A 19,466-nucleotide genomic window follows, 5' to 3' on the forward strand; every position below is an offset into this window, starting at 1 on the left:
TTTATCCTAAAACCCATAAAAATATCGACTTTCCTTCCTGATATGAAATTCCCTGGAGTGTAAGGACCTGCTGAAAGTCCTTGTAGTGTCCAACTTGTGTACCCTGCCCCCATCCCTCTCCCGTCCACAGATCCAATGTCTCTGTTCCCCATTGTTTTGTGCTTCCCTCTCCTGCCTCTCTTGTCTCCTGCTCCCCTTGTTATACGTTCTGTGTATTCGCTGTTATACGAGCCTCGACATTGAATATAAAAAAACAAGAAATAGAGGAATCAGAGATTGCAGACCCTCGCCAGGACTTTTTTTTGTGTGGTGTATTTTGTGTGGCATTTGAATACTGGTGTGTTACATAATTAATAAGAGACATAATTAGAACAGTTGGGGAATTTTTGTTGGTTGTGTGACTATCCCATTTCCCCCATTGACTTTAATGTTAATTCAGGGAAAAACTACTTGACCTTGTCAATAAAAAGGAGTACATTTTTTCTCGCAAACAGATCTACTCTGGCACCAACTTCTCCTTCTCCTCCCCCACGTCTTTCACTCATCCTGCTCCAGCTTCTCTGCATTAAATTGTTTCTGGGACCAAGCTCTTCCATGAGCCTCGACTATGCATCAAAAACTATTTAATTTTTTTTTAATTTCACCCCCGACCCTTTACCCTTGACCACCCACCCTCCACCCTCTTTTTCTTTTACCCCCATTTCAACAGAGATTCCTTCCCTTTATATCCATACCAATGAATAATACTCCCTTCTGCTGTAAAACTGTACATTTAAAATGATGTATTTAAGATATCTCATCCATTCAAAAAATCAGTTTAAGCAAAATTACTTCGATATAAATGGCCTCAAAACTCTGGAAAAGTATAGAGCCAGGCAAAAACTAAACAAAAGAGTGGAGAAAATCACAACCTTGGTATTTGAATGGGAAACATAATGAATGTGGACAGTATCAAAAAAGTATCATCGAAGGAATAACCAAGGCAACCGTAAATAAAGCACACAGACTGAGAGGATTAAAAAGATTTAACGAATGTCCAGAAAACAATGGAAAATAATTTACGACAATTTTAAAATGATATGTGGTTCAGGAAGAGCTCAGAGCAGTACGCTGAGGGAGGTTTATCATTTTGTGTCTCAACTCAACAACGATATTTAGTCCAAGAACAAATCTTAACATATTATTTATCAATATGCTCGATGATGATGAAAGTTATGAGAAAAGGTGTTTTCATAAACTACAAACTAGACAAACATTTATTGGTAGCCTTTTTGAAGTCATTTTGAAATAGGAACAAAATTTTATTTTAAACACAAAAGTATAATATATAAATCAGCAAGAGATTTCACCAAGAAGATTTATTTTATAGACAAAAGTATCCATAAATCAGCAAGACATTTCACCAAGATTTATTTTAAAGACAAAAGTATCTATAAATCAGGAAGAGATTTCACTCAGAAAATTTTATTTTAAACACAAAAGTATTTGTATAAATAGGTCCGAGAAAATCATCTTTTTTTTTGTTATATGAATATGGTGAATATAACTCATTGTGATGTTTGCAATAAGGACTACAAATATTACAACAAACAGTCATGCAAACACACACTCAATATATTTCAACTAATTCAACCAGTAGAGTAAGAAAAACAACATTGTGATATATGCTCAAAAGACTTGTTAAAATGTAGTTATAAGAGTCATCTTTAATCACACAAACACAAAAAATAACTCAGAAGATACAGCTGAGTTCTGTTATTGAAAAAACTGATGGGGCATTTAAGGATCATATAAAAATAGACATTTTTAGGTTTAAAGAGCCAGAACCAAAGTAGCTGAAGTAATTGTGAAAGTTAGTTTGGCTGTTGAAACCTTTATTAACAAGAGCCTGAGGGAATTTAATACCATTAAATTCTGTATGGGAGTAAAATTACATTTGACAAAATAAGACAATGAAAGAAATGAGTTGAAAGAAGAAACACCTGATTTGAGAACAAACCCCTTTTTCATTTCTTCATTTCAAAGTTTCCAAGATTGTAATGTTTATGATAAACTTCAGAGGAATGGAATAGATGTTGATGATAACACAGAAAGAAGTGAGTTTAACGTTGAGAAAATCATTTTCTTAGATATACACATCTTAAAATCAGATCCTCTCCAAGCTTCTTCCTATATTGATTTCCCAAGAGTAATAGAACTTTAAAAAGTAGTTGTTAATGTTCAAAACGATGACAACAAATGCTTCTTTTGGGCTGTTCTTGCACACTTGCACCCTCTCTTTCACATCTTTAAGCTTCTAAACTTTCATGTTTTAGTTTGCTTGAGACCCTTGCTTTCTTTTTCATTTGCAATATGAAACTCTCCATCTACCATTTGATCCTGAGTCAAGCATTCTTCACTGGCTCTAACTTTCACATTTTTTTGCCCTTCTTTTCTACTCCTTCACACGAATAATCTATCTGGCTTTTTGCACTATGCTTCAATAAGTCATGAATTGTTCTTTTTCTTGAAGTAGGTATTGAGGACACACACATCTGTCACTTCCACTGTTTCTAATATCGCATCTCCTGCATAATTCCTTTCACCACACCTGAATCCACCATGAACACCGTTGTAGCCATTTGGTTTCTCACTGGCATGTCTGCTCAAATTTCAACCAATAAGCACTTATCCTGAGCAGCTTATTACTTGAACAAATCTTCTAGTTCGTTCCAAATTATGGACATTCTTCACCTACACTTGCTTGTGTCCCGTGTGTGCTGAAAATATTCAAAATTTATTCTCCTATAATAATGGTCAGCATCATTATTCTGGAACTGAATTGCTTTACTTCTATCAATTTTTGGAAAGATAAATCTTTCTTTGGCAAGAACACCAATTCCACCAATACTTGCTCAATATTATAAATCGTGGAAGTGACAGATGTGTGTGTCCTCAATTCCTACTTCAAGAAAAGACCAATTTGTGACATATAGCAGAGTAGCAAAGAGCCAGATTGTTCTCAAAGTTTAATTCCATGGGCTAAAACATGGTGGGCTTGGTGGCACATTGTTAAGTCTGTCTCTGGGGTATGCTCCCCTTCCATCCCTTCCCTTCAAGTGGCATCACAGCCGACTCCATTTGTGAGAACACTCAATGCCTCATTTTGTGTTTGCTTCCAAATTTTGTCCCCAACCCCTCACTCTCTGTACCCAGTCATACCCAACTGCTCCTGGACTTGGTGTCTTTTGCACCTGAGAAGGGGGAGAAGGTTCTTTGAACCCTCGACTCTGACTCTGCAACTGGACCGGACGGCATCAGTTGATGTGTCTGAAAAACCTACACTGTTGCTCTTGTACTTCCTCTCTCTGCCCTTTTCACCCTGTCATTTGTGCAAGGTCATCTAACATCTGCTTGAAAATCCGCCAACATCACTGCATTACATAAAAGGTGCAAAAACTGATCTTAACTGCGGACCGATCAGCTTACTTCCAATCATCAGTAAGGTCATGAAATCCATCATCACTGTTGATATGAAATCCTTCCTTTTCTCGAACAATCTCATATCACCAATTTGGTTTCAGACCAAGTCACTCTACCTTGGACATGCTGCTCTCCTCACCCAACAATGGATGGGGGCCTCTCTGAGATCTCTTTGGACATATCTCATGCTTTTGATGCAGTCTGGCTTCCTGCCTTACTCCCCAAACTCTCTGCCTATGGCATGAAAAGCCAACTCTATACATGGCTTAATGACTTCCTCTACTCTCGTAGCTAACATGTGGCACTCAAAGGAATGCTTTCATCTCTTTTCCCTGTCAAGGTTGGAGTGCCCCAAATCAGTGTTCTGGGCCCAGTCCTATTCCCGATCTTCATAAGTGATCTCTGACTGAAAAATCCTCTTTATCGATTCGCTGTTGGTGAGGATTTTTTTTGGCTTGTTTGTTGACTTCTGAAGTCTCGTTGTGATCGTTTAGAATTCCTCAATTTTGTTGTGCAACTTTAACTGTTTCTATTTCATATCTCTTCCATGTCAAAGACACCGTTTAACCGACTCAAATCAAAGACACCGATAAATTCATTTTCCACAACATGAAAGTACATTACATCAGAGAATTTCATTATACTTGGTAGCAACTTAAGTAACAAGGAGTACAAGCCACTGTGGAGGTATACATCCACACGTGCTTGCACTAAAACAAGATTACATTTCAAGGCATTCATATGCTTTTCATGGGAGAGTGGTGGGGGCTGTTAACTCTAACTGCAGTACGTGTCTTCTAGGTGAGAAGCACATGATGTAATTACGGCAAAAGTTTGCTGTTATCAGCCTAGGTCACATCGTTCCATAACAAGACAATTTTTTTATCAACATTTAGGGCAAAGACTCTTGGCCAAAGGGAAGGAACACTGACATTCGACTTTGACTTTTAGCATAAAAATTAAATTTATAAAACACCAGCACAATTACAATTTAGAATACATTAATATAATTATTTCCTCCACATTGTTGACCTTACCCTCTGAAATTACATCACTCATCTTTCAGACAGGTAGGTTGCAGCCTCTTCCCTCCCTTCAGACATTGAAAAAAAAATCACAAGATGGTCAAACATTTGGAATATGTCTTTCAATCCTGGCAGATCTCGTACTCTTACTATCTCCGTCTGAAAGGACCATCTGGCAACCTCTCCCCTCTCTACTTTCTTGCCAATCTTGTGGAAGTTCAGTCATTCAAACTCCTGGGTGTCACTCTCAGCAATGATCTTAATTCAGCAAACCACATTTCAAAGCTGGCCTTCCAAGCCAGCTGCAGACTGTGCATCCTCTGTCATACAAAGTCCTTCCTTGGCACACCTGAACTCTTATCCACCTACAAGGTCTTCATCCACAGCTTGATGGAGGACTGCTCTCCCCTGCCTCACATCTTGCTCAGCTTGATGCCGTAGAATTCAAGGCCTTTAAGATGATTGGAATCTCTCACATTGAAGCTTAGTCTATGGGCTTATCACTTTACCATCACAGACAGGTCGGTGGGCTCTCTGTCTTCTACCACCTCCTTTATGGTTTTGCACCCTTTGCCTTTTCTGTGCTTTCCTCCCCCCTGGTTTCCGCAAGGCTCACACAGTTCACCATCAACCCCCTTCTGGTGAAACTACCTAAATCCAGGATCACTGCTCACCTCCACTCATTTGATCCTCTTTTTTTTTCCCGCCTGTAGAATCGACTTCCACATCCTTCTCAATCTCATCCTTCCATCCAAGTCTTCAAGACAGCTGTTCACCAACATCTCAGATTGTCGTAAATCCAAAATCATGATCTTTTGTACCCTCGTTAACCCCACCCAAATCCCTTCTCGTTCCAATTTTCCAGTTTTCCCTCCTTGCAATTTCCTTCTGTATCCATCTTGTTCACTCTATGTATTCTCGCCAGCCCCCCACATTCCTTCCCACCCATTGTTTGTCCAAGTCCTTCTCTATCTTGGCCTTCAACTCTACTCTTGGCCCCTCCCCCTTTCCCTGCTGATCCTTTTGCATGCATGGGGACTGGTCCATTTTTATCCCGCCCCCCGGAGGGAGGGAGCGGGATATTGTAATCGTCCGGTTTGTTACTTACGAAATCTAAAGATTTCGTAAGTATATTGATCACTTCCGTCCTCTGTTTGTTTGTTTGTTTGTAGCCACAATAACTCGAGAACGGAAGAAGCTACCGATGTCAAATTACACTACGTGATTAAGGAGGGTGATGGCTAGCGCTGATTAGATTTTGGTCAAAATCAGTCAAAGGTCAAGGTCACAGTGAGGTCAAACATCCCAAAAAAGTTATAACTCGGGAACAGAAGAAGCTACCAATGTCAAATTACACCACGTGATTCAGGAGGGTGATGGCTAGCGCTGATTAGATTTTGTTCAAAATCGGTCAAAGGTCAAGGTCACAGTGAGGTCAAACATTCGATTTTTGATGGTTTGGTACAGAATCATCGTAGAAACTTCTGGTTTGCGTCGCTACCTTCTCTTGAGACAGCTTTTATTAGACAAGGTCAGAGGTCAAGTTGACGATTTCATAAGTACCAGTCAATGACTGCTTGTTTGTCTGTTTGTTTGTCTGTCTCTGTTAGCAACTTTACGGAAAAACGGCTTTAGCAAGCACTATCAAATTTAATCCACAGGTGGGCAATGAACCTTAGACGACCCCATTAACTTTTGGGTCCAATTGGATCAAAGGTCAAGGTCAAGGTCACAAAAAGATCAAAATCGTTTTTCGCTCATAACTTCGTCAAAAATGATCTGATTTACTTCAAACAAAGCTTATAGTGAACCTTATTCTATTTGTCACTTATAATCCTACCCATTCCTATAGTGAAAATGCATATTTGTGAAGTTCGGTAGGGTCCGAAGTTTTGGGGGTCATGGTCATCGGTTAAAATTACAAATTTCCATTAAATCTAAAACATGGTTACGAAAATACAACTTTACGGGAAAACGACTGGCTCAAACACTGTCAAATTGTATTCACAGGTGGGTAATGAACCTCGGACGACCCCATTAACTTTTGGGTCAAAGGTCAAGGTCAGCGTGGCCTTGAAAGGTCAAAATCATTTTACGGTCATAACTTCGTCAAAAATGGTTTAATTGACTTCAAACTAACACTAAAATATTCCTTATTCTATTCCTTATAATCAACATTCAGGTTTAGGATGTATCAGATTTAAATTTGATCCCCAAAATAACTTTATGCCTTAAATGGGTGGGATTTGTTGTGCCTGGCACCACTTGTTTGTGTCCTGTTTTTGTCTATTATATCCTGATCTGTTCAATGTACTAGCTCTTTCACAAGTCTTAATAATATTTAAAATAACAATACAGTCTTTAAAAAAATCCTTTTTGACCTTAACACGAGAAAAAATTATGTCTTTCCATGTTGTAGTCAATAAGCCTGGTACTCTGCCCCTTTCTATGTCGTTTCTTTAAGACAACAAATATATTGTTGCAGTTCGACAAAATTGCATGCTTCTAAAGCAATGGCAGCCAACATACAGTGTTCCCCAGGCAGTTATTTTGTGAGTCTTCATGCAGTTAGACCTCCCCTCATGTCTCGTGGGTTAACGGGACGAAGTGCGTTGTGTGGGTCTCATAGTTAGGTCTGTTAACTAGCTCTATCTCATATTCTGATTTCTACTCCAACCCTTTCCTTTAACGATGGTACAAAACAAGCAAGCAAGCAAGCAAACACACCTTTCAATATGCGATTGATAATAAGCACACCACGATGCCTCCCGTGGCTCGGAACCACCACACTCCCTCCACTACACACAACACAACCCGCACACGGGTATCGCGCGCCATTATTTCATTCAAATCTGCGTGCCAATTTCCAACCGGCATCTCACCTTGCTTCGCACCTCGCTACCAAACCTCACCACTTCTACCACAAACGCCTCCCGTACACGGGAAAAATATTCCCACACTTCCTCATACTACTGCATCGCTACAATTCGCCACTCTATATAGAGGAGTACTGCACGACTTGGGCTGTCCTCGGCGCCGCGCGATGCTGGGCCAAGCAACACACGTGAATAGCTCGACCGCATTTTGCCGGGGACATCCCCGGTGAGCACGTGGAGTTAATACGACCCTCATCCAGTCGCCAAGCCACGGCAAGACCGGGGCAGTGGGGAGGGGTCGCAAGAAGGGCGATCCGGGAGTTTGGTACGGGGCCCGGGTGTGCATTTTGGCTCATGAGAGGGGGCCTTTGTCCCAAGGTCAAGGCCACAAGGTCACGAACTTAGAAAATTGCGAATTGTGTTTTTAGGGAGTAGCCGATTTCAATTTGCATCTTCTCCGAGGGGGTTTGTCGAATCTGGTAGGGGTTTTCGGTATTTGGTTAGCCCAATGGCACCTGCATAGCCCCACGGAGCTCGATTTTTTTCATTTTCGTCGCAAGGTCAAGGTCACAAGGTCACGGACTTAGAAAATTGCGATTTTGACATAAAAATCCATCTTCTCCGAGGGGTTTGTTGAATCTGGCAGGGGTTTCGGTATTTGGTTAGCCCAATGGCACCTCCATAGCCCCACAGAGCTCGATTTTTTTTTTATTTTTGTCCCAAGGTCAAGGTCACAAGGTCAAGGTCACAAGGCCATGAACTTAGAAAATTTTGAATTTTGACATAAAAATCAGACGACCGCCCAAACTTCGAGAGCGAGGATGATAATATTTTTTATGCATAATCTTGAGGTCATTCCTCACCTAAAGTCTTGAAACCATTTTTCTCTATCTCGAACACCTTGCCTGTGGCACCCCCTTCAAGTTTGTTTTTACGCTGATTTCATCAAAGTATGGATAATCCGAGGAGTGCGAAATGCCATATCGCCTATATGACGTTATATTGTTCCTGGAATGTTCCTGAGGAAGTTTTGCACCAAAGGTCATAATCCTTGACCTTTGACCTTTAAAGTTCACAAAGGTCAAATTTTCAAAGTTGTGGGAATCAAACCTGGTTTTCGACTTTCTTCGACGAACTAACTCCATTAAGCTATAACACGTATCCTGTTTCCTTATTTTAATGTCCACAACATTGTTTTGTGACCTTTAAAGGTTATGCAAAGGTCAAATTTTTATAGTTGTTGAACGAAACCGGGTTTTCGACATTTTTCAGCTAATAACCTGTCACTCGTACCACATCATGTTGATCATTTTTATAACTTGGTCAAACATTATCACATTGTCTCATCCTTGACTTCTGAAACAATCTACATCGTCAAATACCGCTCGTGAACCATCGTCGTCCTCAGACTTGTTTAAGTTAAAATTGTGGAAGTTATAACGGGATAAGTCTGCTCTGTGTCTGCTTTTGTAAGATTGCTTGTCTTTTGCCATACCCCACAAATTCCTTGCTGTCCCCTGCTGTACATAAAAATAAACTCAATTCACTCTGCCACATACTTTTCCTCACCATTGTAAATAAATGCTTGTATAGAAATGTTATGCCTGGTGTTGGCTTAACGGTTGGGTGGTGGGCTTGGTATCCCACTCAGCTGTTTAATTAATACCAGTTAGGGTTGACTCTGCCTGTCATCATTCTGAGGTCGGCAAAAATGAGTGCCATCTTGCTGGTATCCTGTGTTGGAGTGGCAAACCATTCAGGATTGTGCCCAATAGCCAAGGAGACTGCTTCGGCAGCACCAATCCTCTGCACAGAGTATGGTCCCAATGGATGGATGGATAGAAATGTTCCCAGCTCGTTTTTGTCTTTTCCTCCATTGGTCTAGCATGGTTCACACTCTAGTCGAGCCGGGACATTATTCCCCAATGATCTGTTTCCTCGCTTGGCATGCTTGGCAGTCCCGCTTGGCTGCATCTGATCTGGTAAGGTGATCCAGTTTGAGCAAGTACGTACCGAAGGTGTGTCCCCTGGTCATTAGATCACGTGACCTTTTGGTAAACGGTATCAGACAGAGGACCCTAAGTCACGTGGTCGAGTGATTGGCGTTCACGGTCGATTAGCGACCCACCGTGTCATGAAGTTTTTTTTGTGCGATGCCTGCGATTCCGGAGAGTCTGATGGGAACTCGAGGTACCCCCCCTCCCCCCCCCACTGCATGCTCGCCCTCGTGGTCTTCACCCCCGACCCTGGGTCCGCAACAATATATTATTTTGATCGGAGTTTCAACGACTTCTGTTCTTTATTTCTTTTTACGTTGATACGGCACACTTCATCCCTCCTCCTCCACCACCGTCCCGTACCCCCCCCGGCCCACCCCCATTCAAACTCGAACAAACAGTATCACTTTGTGGTGATGATAACTGTGATGATGACCCTCACCAATCCTGGCCAAGAATTGAGGGGAGTCAACTGAGGATTCCCGAATATACGGTTTATTGAAGTTGCACAGCATTTGCAAGCGGAGGTGGCACAGAGATCAACCACAGCAGTCAGACCCTGTACCACATTAAAGGTTACACTCCAAAAGTTTCATATATAAAACCTATTCCTCGGCGGAGAAAAGCAAGCAAAGAAAGAAACATAGATGCAAGTGGGCTTCCCCCCCCCTCCCTGCGGCCCTCGGGGAGAATTAGCCATAACAGTATAGGCACATGTTCATAAACAGAACCAAAACCCCTTTGTAGTTCGACAAGAGTTGTTGCCACTCCACACTGGAATAAACAATAGCCTGCAGAAGCGCTCTGGCAAGGCCATGGCTGGCTTGTTGATATTTCATTTTAACACATCGTACAGCAAATTGTAAAACAAGGGCAAAGGCTTGGAAACACAATTTGAAGCAACCAGGCCAATGGTTTTAATCCAGACACCTGGTTAATGCAATTACTGAATGGTTAAATGAGTTAAATGTTTAAGCATGGACAATATGTGGCCAATCAATAGATGTACCTGACATTCAGACCTGACAATAACCACACAGAGGCCGTGGAAACAGCTAACATTTCCACTTTCGGGGTGTTGTGGTACATTTCTGAAAGGGGAAAGAAATGTTTTTGATTTTCTTTGAACGTTTCCTGAGCTATTTTGTGCTACAGATTGAGCAAGTATTTGCCAGAAACAGACTGCATCTCTCTCAAGGTGGATGTGGATCAACTGGAGAACTCTTACGGTGTGACTCACATGCGCAAGCGGAATGTTAAGCCAACGGAAAACCAGTTGCAGCCACAGGCCGAGCTGGGGTAACTAAAATACTCTAATGTCACATAGACATTCCTTCAAAAATGTCCTGAATTTTTACCCTCATTCGAGGAGAGGGCATCACATTTGGGTCTGTTTGTCTGTCTGTCTGTGTTTGTTTGTTTGTTTGTTTGTTTGTCCGCACAGAACATGAGTAAGGTTTTTCTCTGAAACTGCTTGTCGGATTGACACAAAATTTTCACAATAGGAGCAACTACTCATGTGGAATGTTTAATGATAATTATGACATCATACATCATGTGGTATGGTAGCCGTGTTGGAACAAAGGAAAAACTTTGGATCTCTGTAAAAAATTTAAACTTGGCACATGGCGAGCACTCCTCATAGGGAATGTTTTTTTGTTGTTGTTTTTTTATCACGTCATCGGTGCCTTTGTAATGACATCGTCATTACGTACTGTACGTGTGCCTGGTGTTGGCTTAATGGTTCGAGTGGTGGGTTTGTGATTCTAGGATCCTGAGTTCAAATCCCGCTCGGCTGTTGAATTAATACCAGGTGGGGTTGACTCTGCCCGTCATCCTTCCGAGGTCGGCAAAATGAGTGCCAGCTTGCTGCTATCCTGTGTCGGAGTGGTGACCCGTCCAGGATTGTGCCCAATAGCCAAGGAGACTGCTGAGTATGGTCCCGATGGATGGATTACATACGTAGAATGCTACATCTGAGCAGTAGAAAAATGCTTGAGGGTCATCTTGAGATAAATTTGTCGACACAAAAGATTGATGTTGTCAGTCTGCAGTCATTAAATTTTTTTTTTTTTAAACCTCTGAAATGGCTGAACAGATCGAGGTGAAACTTTTACAACTATGACTGTTCTCACCTGTGATGTCATAGGTCACATGGTGGGCAGCCATATTTGATTTACTCTCCAACCTTTAAAAATCCACCTCTCCAGAACAGCTGGACAGATCAAGAGGAAACTTCACACACATGTTCCCCAAGTGAATAATTGATTGGTCTTTCAGCCATATTGGTTTGAACAAAAATCTAAAAAGAAATTATTTATCTTCAAAAACCTTTTTATTTTTTTATTTTTTAAATATGACTCACTTGCCTGTCTCTAGGTGGGTTTGAGGGTAGACGAGTAGCAGCTGAAATGTGGATCCTATCCAGATTCCTCCTGATGACTCCATCTTTGTTTTTTGCTTACTTGGGTTCCTTCTAATGACTCCAAAGCAGGACTGACTGAACATATTTGGTCTTCCATTTGATTTGAATTTAATTTATTTTAATCCCATTCTGAATTAAATTGAATAATAATAAATATCATGGATCAGGGTTAGGTGTCCAATCAAAGCGGGACGTCTTGGTACCCGGTCATCGCTGCCAGCAGTTATAACGTGGCAATTCTAGTTTTGTCTCTTATTAATTACGTAACACACCAGTACACAAACACCACACAAAATACACCACACAAACAACACACAAACAAGTCCTTGCATGGGTCTGCAATCTCTGATTTCTCTCTTTCTTGTGAGTAGATTGTTTAAGGCAATGTTGACAAGATTTTTGGCTAACTAAATAATTGTGATTTGTGTATTCTGTTGGAGACTGATGTGTGGCTCCTCTCTAATGCACTTAAACTTTTGCAGAAAGAAAAAAAAACAGAAGAAGAAGAAAAAAGGTAACTCCACGTCAACTGTAATATTTTATATGTATTGCCATGTGAGGTATGGTTTATAAACGTAGATGTGAGAATTTGTCACCATTGGACTTTTTCAACCTATGCTGCATTTCAATATGGGCATGTCTGAATGATCAAAGAACAAAGGGAAATAAGAAAACAACACCATCAAAGGGGTATACATGAGGTCAAGCAGACTTTTCAAAAATATATATTAGAAAAGTGGCTAAATGCTAACAATGCAGACATGTGTACGTGCATGCGCACGTTCATCTCTTTGGTTATCTCCATATGTAAGTTTCAGAAGATAGAACAGAGTCCTCCCAGGTCTCTAAGTATCCACCTCCGTTTCAATAAGGGATCATGATTCATGGACGAAGTTGTGAAGTTTTCTTGTTCTCAAAGTCTTGTTTCGAGGGCTCCTTGACTTTTGACAATCAGGTTGTTGACATGCCAGTCATCTCCTCTGTCTTCTTGGGTAGTCTTGTCAATTCTGGGGCACAAAGACAGGATTTCAGGAGATTTGCAGACTTGTTGGTGATTCCTTTTAAACTACCATCACCTTTTAGAACTATGTTCAGAAACTCTTGTCCTTGATCAACCCCAGTGTCTGTGAATGGGATGTCATTCTTCATCAGAACAAAATCACCTGCCAGTAGTCTGTTCCAGGTGATTGGATCTGTGTTGTTGGTGTTGCAAACTCTTGCATTATGTTATATGATGTTTTGGGCATAATCTAGCCTGTTGCAGCTGAAAGTATTTCGACAAATTTTCTAGGAATGCAAAGTGCAGGAACAGATTGGGCTACTTGAGTGAACATGCGAAGTTAAATTGTGCCATCACTTGCTTCATCTACATCCATGGCCATTGACACATTGGGAATTTGCTGCGACTCTCATCAAACAAAAACTGTTTTTCCAAGTTCAATTGTTCAATTACCACTTGAAGATATTGATGGGCTTCTTGAATACCTTCCTCTTAATTACATTCTTCTGACAATCCATCCATGCTGTCAAACAATGCTTCAGAAACTGCAGGCTTTTCTTTCAGGAATTCTGTAAACCGGATATCAAAGAACACTTCGATTGTGATCTCATGAGCTTGTCACAGCGTGGTTCTGGTGATTCCCATTCAGTTTCTCATTGACTGTTACAGTGCTGTGCAGATCCTCGCTTCAGGCTTCATCAAGTCCACTGTGCTCTCCAGTCCTTCCAAGATGTCATAGTGCACACATCCTTTGCAAGCAAATCAGCAGAAGTTAATCACATCACCTAGCTGTACTTTCCAGATAATGTTTCTTCTGTTATGGACAATCTCTGGTTTTGCTACCCCTGGCTTTACCACAGCAAGTATGGAGGGGCTGATCATTTTCTTTTTGGAAAATAAATAATTTGTCTGAAATATGTGCCACATTGAGATCTTGTGAGTGAGGTTACTGATGATTTTTCAACTTGGTCCTCATAACAATTTGGTCGACCTCTCTTGCAATTTTTCAGGTTTGAAATGTTCTTTGCAGCACAAGATCTGTGATAGTTTTTGTTTTTTTTCCATCACGTTTGATGTGACCATGATTTGTCACTAACTTGTCACATTTACTGTGCCATGAAGCCTTTTTCTCTTTCAAAAACACAAAATTTATGTTCGCAACGTCTGCTCTTTTATGTAAGCGACTCAGAAATGTTTCACAGGATGCACTTTTAAAATCGACATGGCTTACAAGGGGCTCTGGAGTTGATTCTTGACAAAACAAACATGGTTCATAACTTGTGCACTGTCTTTTTTATTGTAGGCTCATCAAAAGATGCCATTATGGAATAGTAAAGCAGGATTCAAAACTTCATCATTTCTTTTGAATACCTTTAATATAAAAAAACCCACAACCACGTGTAAATATGACAACACCATCACAATAAATAAATGTCTACTGACTTGCCAACCATACCCGTTATCTTACTAAAACAAGCAATTTGGTGTCCGACTTGTTTTTTCACCGTGATACATTCAGTCGTCACTTATCTAATCTCAACCAAACTTTGACAGGATGACTAAGGGTCACACGATGGAGGTTGTGGCGACTTAATCCCCCCCCCTTCCCCAAGTGTTTTTTCCGCTTTGGGAAAAATCTGTGTTAAGGTGTATATTCATGTTAACATAGCGTGAATTTCCTGAATATGAATGAATAACATATTCATGTATATTCATAGCATTCTTCTAAGGCTGCTTATAATAACGAAAGTAACGAGAAGGGCACTCGGTGGAGTGCTTAGCTCCGCCACGCAATGCCTGATCCAGTGGAACATATCGGGACCAATACATTTTTGAAATGACATTCTATATGTCGTTTTTGGCGCCATCTCTAAATGGTGAAGAATCACTTTAAATATTATCGGATCCGGATTCGGATCTTCACCAAAATCTAATTAATTTGTCCATGTCACACACCCAACCTGTCCACAATGTTTTGTCCAAATCCGTCCAATACATTTTTGAGATATCATGCTATATATCATTTTTGGCCCTAGCTCTCAATTGAGAAAAATCACTCTAAGAATGCTACTATCCGGATCCAGATCCGGATCTTCACCAAAATCTCATCATTTCTTCCTTATCACACACCCAACCTCTCCACCAAATTTCATCCGAATCTATCCACAACCTTTTCCGATATCTTGCACACAAACAAACAAACAAACACACAGATAGACAGTGGTGAAAACATAACCTCCGTCCACCTTCGGTGGGTGGAGGTAGTAACAACAAAAATGATGACATTAATATTGTTGTGGTATTCGCGCCCGCCGGCGTGCGAACGGCCACGTAACTCGAATCGCGGCACGTCGCCCACCGGACGGACAATCCAGTCGTGACCCTCTCGGACTAACGCCGGGAACCAGTCACGGGTGGACCTTTCGGTCTCACCACGATCGTGCCAATCGGCCCCCGCGTGGGATAGGGTTGCTCGCCAAATTCGACCTACCTAAGTACCCACACGGAGGGTAGACCGGGCGATCGCACCTCGCCGCAGGTCGACTTCGGACACGGGCCACTTTAAGCGACCCGTTCCGTACTATCGGGATAACCGAGCGGTGTTATTCGTCGGCCTCGACGGTTCGATTAATTATCGGGCGTTTTAGCCCACGACCAACCCTTTACGTGAAGCAAGATGGAGATTCAATGAAAGAAAAGACGAAGCGAAGTGGGAAATCAGTTCAACATAACTCACATTTATTTCGCGATGAACGGGAAGCACACATATACAATTACACCAAAAGCACATGTAAAAGGAGAAGAAACACAATATTACACAAAAAGCAAATATAAAAGAGAAACACAATGCAGAGCTATCCGACTACCGAGCACACGGCAACACTTATACAATTTTACTTCACAGACGGCGCTGACAACACATATTCCCAAAGCAAAAGAAAAGAACCACCCTCAAGGATGAGGGGGGTAGGCGGGCCTGGGGCCGAGACCGTGTCGGGCCTACCCGTCTGATGATGAGACGCAAAGTGGCGGTGGCGCCTCAACTCCGCGGGCCTCGCGGACAGTGTCTGGTAGGGGGTGGGAAAGGGGCCCCCTTGTCGCACTATCTCAGCGCGGGGGGAAACAGGAGGGGGTTGTTGATGCTCGGGGGATGGCGGATATCACCCTGTCTCGGGTCCCGCGACGAGCGTCTCCTCCTTGACCTCGGTCGCGTTGCTGGCCTCTCCCTCTGCAGCTCCCGGCACCGACGCGAGCACCCCCTCGTCCGCCTTCGCCGCCGCCACCTCTCCACAGCTCCGTCTAATCGCCCTCTCCGTCTCCTCTCTTGGCTCGTCCCAACTCTTCACTCTTGATTTCTCCCCTCCGAACTCATAACTGCCAACTGACGAACGCAGCCGTTTATATAAGCCACGTGGCTTCGCTCTTTCACCCTTGACCCTTTGCCTCCGACCCTTCACCTCTAACTGGCTCCCCATTGGACCGAGGAAAAGTGGGCGTGAATGCTTTTTGATCCATGAATTTGCATATAGCGTCCTCACTCCAACGCCCTGGAGGCGGGGCCAAATCGCCCCAGCTCGCCGATAGGACGGAACAGAAGTGGGCGTGAGTCGTTTTTGATCCGTTTTTCTCGGAAAGTCTGTGATGTTTCTGAACACGCTGCTCGGTGCGCGCCCTACACGAGTCCAGTATCGGTGCCCACGAGTGGCGCGAGAATGGTGGGGGCGCGATGGTGGCGAGTTGTGACGGTAAAGGTCGTGGCTGTTGTTGTGAAGCGGCGTTGTGGTTGGTGGTTGTTGTTGTGAAGCAGCGTTGTGGTTTGTGGTTGTTGTGAAGTGGCGTTGTGGTTGGTGGTTGTTGTGAAGCGGCGTTGTGGTTGGTGGTTGTTGTTGTGAAGCGGCGTTGTAGTTGGTGGTTGTTGTGAAGCGGTGTTGTGGTTGGTGGTTGTTGTGATGGCTGTTGAGACGTGGTTGGTGGTGGTAGTAATGGCGGCTGGTCCAAAATAAAGATAGTAAAAGAAAAACGGCTATCCTGAAGAGTCGCAGCCCGACTGAATGACATTTATTCCCTCTAGACAACGGGTTTGGGCCTAACTACACATATACTTACAGAGATATCTCACCTAAGGGACCTGAATGGTGGTTTGTGAATTTCGTCAACCACAACAATATTATTGCAAAACAATGTTATAAATAATACTAAATAATATACCCTCTCCCCAAGGGGTTTTTCCTCCTCGGAAAAACGCCGCGTTGATGTGTATTAATCGCTTATTGTGGGGCTAACCTACCAGAAATAGAGATATTACAAACCACAAACACGTACGATTACCTTTTTTATGTCGTATTTGCAGAAAAAAAAAAATTGACAGGATATTGTTTAATCCAGAGGGAGGGGTGAGAGAGTACGGAGAGTCTGGCAGAGGAGAGAGGAGAGAGGAGGGAGGGAGGGGAATAAGCCTGGTGTTGGCGCAGTGGTTAGGGCAGCGGCTTGGGATCCAAAAGGTCCTGAGTTCAAGCCCCGTTGGGCCACTTAATTAAAACACCAGGGGGTTGACTCAGCCTGTCATCCTTCCGAGGTCGGCGAAATGAGTACCAGTATACTGGGCCGGTGTATACCCCGGTTAAAATAGGTGTACCATATCCCTGTGTCGTAAGAGGCGACCAGGGTTGCGTCAGGAAGGGCATCCGGCATAAAACATTTGCCAAATCACTATGCGGATCATACGGATGATCCGCTGTGGCGACCCTTAACGGGAGCAGCCGAAGGAAGAAGAAGAAGAAGATTTGCAGAAAAAAAAATCATCATTTTCTGTGGTCCAGGTGCAAAGATATACAAAACATAAAACCGTGGCCATTTTGAAATACAAGATGGCCACCATAGGGGTGATTTCTTAAAATTGAACCAACTGTAGTTCTTCCATTTAAGTTACTGGCAAATACAACCCATCGCCTCACGTGGATAAGAAAGGGGGGGGTGCGAGAAGACGGAAGGGGAGAGAGGGGACGGAGGGAGGGGAGAGAGAGGATGGAGGGAGGGGAGAGGGAGGACAGAGGCAGGGGAGAGAGAGGATGGAGGGAGGGAGGGGAGAGAGAGGATGGAGGGAGGGAGGGGAAAGAGAGGACGGAGGGAGGGGAGAGAGAGGACGGAGGTAGGGAGGGGAGAGAGAGGATGGAGGGAGGGAGGGGAGAGAGAGGACGGAGGGAGGGGAGAGAGAAGACGGAGGGAGGGAGGGGAGAGAGAGGACGGAGGGAGGGGAGAGAGAGAGGACGGAGGGAGGGGAGAGAGAGAGGACGGAGGGAGGGGAGAGAGAGAGGACGGAGGGAGGGGAGAGAGAGAGAGGACGGAGGGAGGGGAGAGAGAGAGGACGGAGGGAGGGGAGAGAGAGGACGGAGGGAGGGAGAGAGAGAGAGAGGACGGAGGGAGGGGAGAGAGAGAGAGAGGACGGAGGGAGGGAGAGAGAGAGAGAGGACGGAGGGAGGGGAGAGAGAGAGAGAGGACGGAGGGAGGGGAGAGAGAGAGGACGGAGGGAGGGGAGAGAGAGAGGACGGAGGGAGGGGAGAGAGAGAGGACGGAGGGAGGGGTGAGAGAGTACGGAGGGAGGGGAGAGAGAGCACGGAGGTAGGGAGGGGAGAGAGAGGGGACGGAGGGAGGGGAGAGAGAGGGGACGGAGGGAGGGGAGAGAGAGGGGACGGAGGGAGGGGAGAGAGAGGGGACGGAGGGAGGGGAGAGAGAGGGGACGGAGGGAGGGGAGAGAGAGGGGACGGAGGGAGGGGAGAGAGAGGGGACGGAGGGAGGGGAGAGAGAGAGGACGGAGGGAGGGGAGAGAGAGAGGACGGAGGGAGGGGAGAGAGAGAGGACGGAGGGAGGGAGAGAGAGAGGACGGAGGGAGGGGAGAGAGAGGACGGAGGGAGGGGAGAGAGAGAGGACGGAGGGAGGGGAGAGAGAGAGGACGGAGGGAGGGGAGAGAGAGAGGACGGAGGGAGGGGAGAGAGAGAGGACGGAGGGAGGGGAGAGAGAGAGGACGGAGGGAGGGGAGAGAGAGAGGACGGAGGGAGGGAGAGAGAGAGGACGGAGGGAGGGGAGAGAGAGAGAGGACGGAGGGAGGGGAGAGAGAGAGGACGGAGGGAGGGGAGAGAGAGAGGACGGAGGGAGGGGAGAGAGAGAGGACGGAGGGAGGGGAGAGAGAGAGAGGACGGAGGGAGGGGAGAGAGAGAGAGGACGGAGGGAGGGGAGAGAGAGAGAGGACGGAGGGAGGGGAGAGAGAGAGAGGACGGAGGGAGGGGAGAGAGAGAGAGGACGGAGGGAGGGAGAGAGAGAGAGGACGGAGGTAGGGGAGAGAGAGAGAGGACGGAGGGAGGGGAGAGAGAGAGAGGACGGAGGGAGGGGAGAGAGAGAGAGGACGGAGGGAGGGGAGAGAGAGAGAGGACGGAGGGAGGGAGAGAGAGAGAGGACGGAGGGAGGGGAGAGAGAGAGGACGGAGGGAGGGGAGAGAGAGGACGGAGGGAGGGGAGAGAGAGAGGACGGAGGGAGGGGAGAGAGAGAGGACGGAGGGAGGGGAGAGAGAGAGGACGGAGGGAGGGGAGAGAGAGAGGACGGAGGGAGGGGAGAGAGAGAGGACGGAGGGAGGGGAGAGAGAGAGGACGGAGGGAGGGGAGAGAGAGGACGGAGGGAGGGGAGAGA

The 19,466-nt window shown here is 44.5% G+C and overlaps 1 protein-coding gene across 2 annotated transcripts in view; it reads left to right on the forward strand.

Annotated features, from left to right (window-relative positions):
* The window catches only part of SRP72 (signal recognition particle 72), a 146,918-nt gene that overhangs the window by 105,487 nt on the left and 21,965 nt on the right, over positions 1-19,466 (forward strand). For both annotated transcript variants that reach the window (XM_085849092.1, XM_085849093.1), the window contains exons 16-17: positions 10,516-10,659; positions 12,268-12,299. In XM_085849092.1, the coding sequence (XP_085705218.1) occupies positions 10,516-10,659; positions 12,268-12,299 (176 nt within the window). The remainder of the gene's footprint in view (positions 1-10,515; positions 10,660-12,267; positions 12,300-19,466) is intronic.

The sequence above is a fragment of the Eptatretus burgeri genome, chromosome 12 (genome assembly GCF_056783735.1).
Source record: "Eptatretus burgeri isolate ZD-2024b chromosome 12, Ebu_testis_v1, whole genome shotgun sequence".
Classification (NCBI taxonomy): Eukaryota; Metazoa; Chordata; class Myxini; order Myxiniformes; family Myxinidae; genus Eptatretus; species Eptatretus burgeri.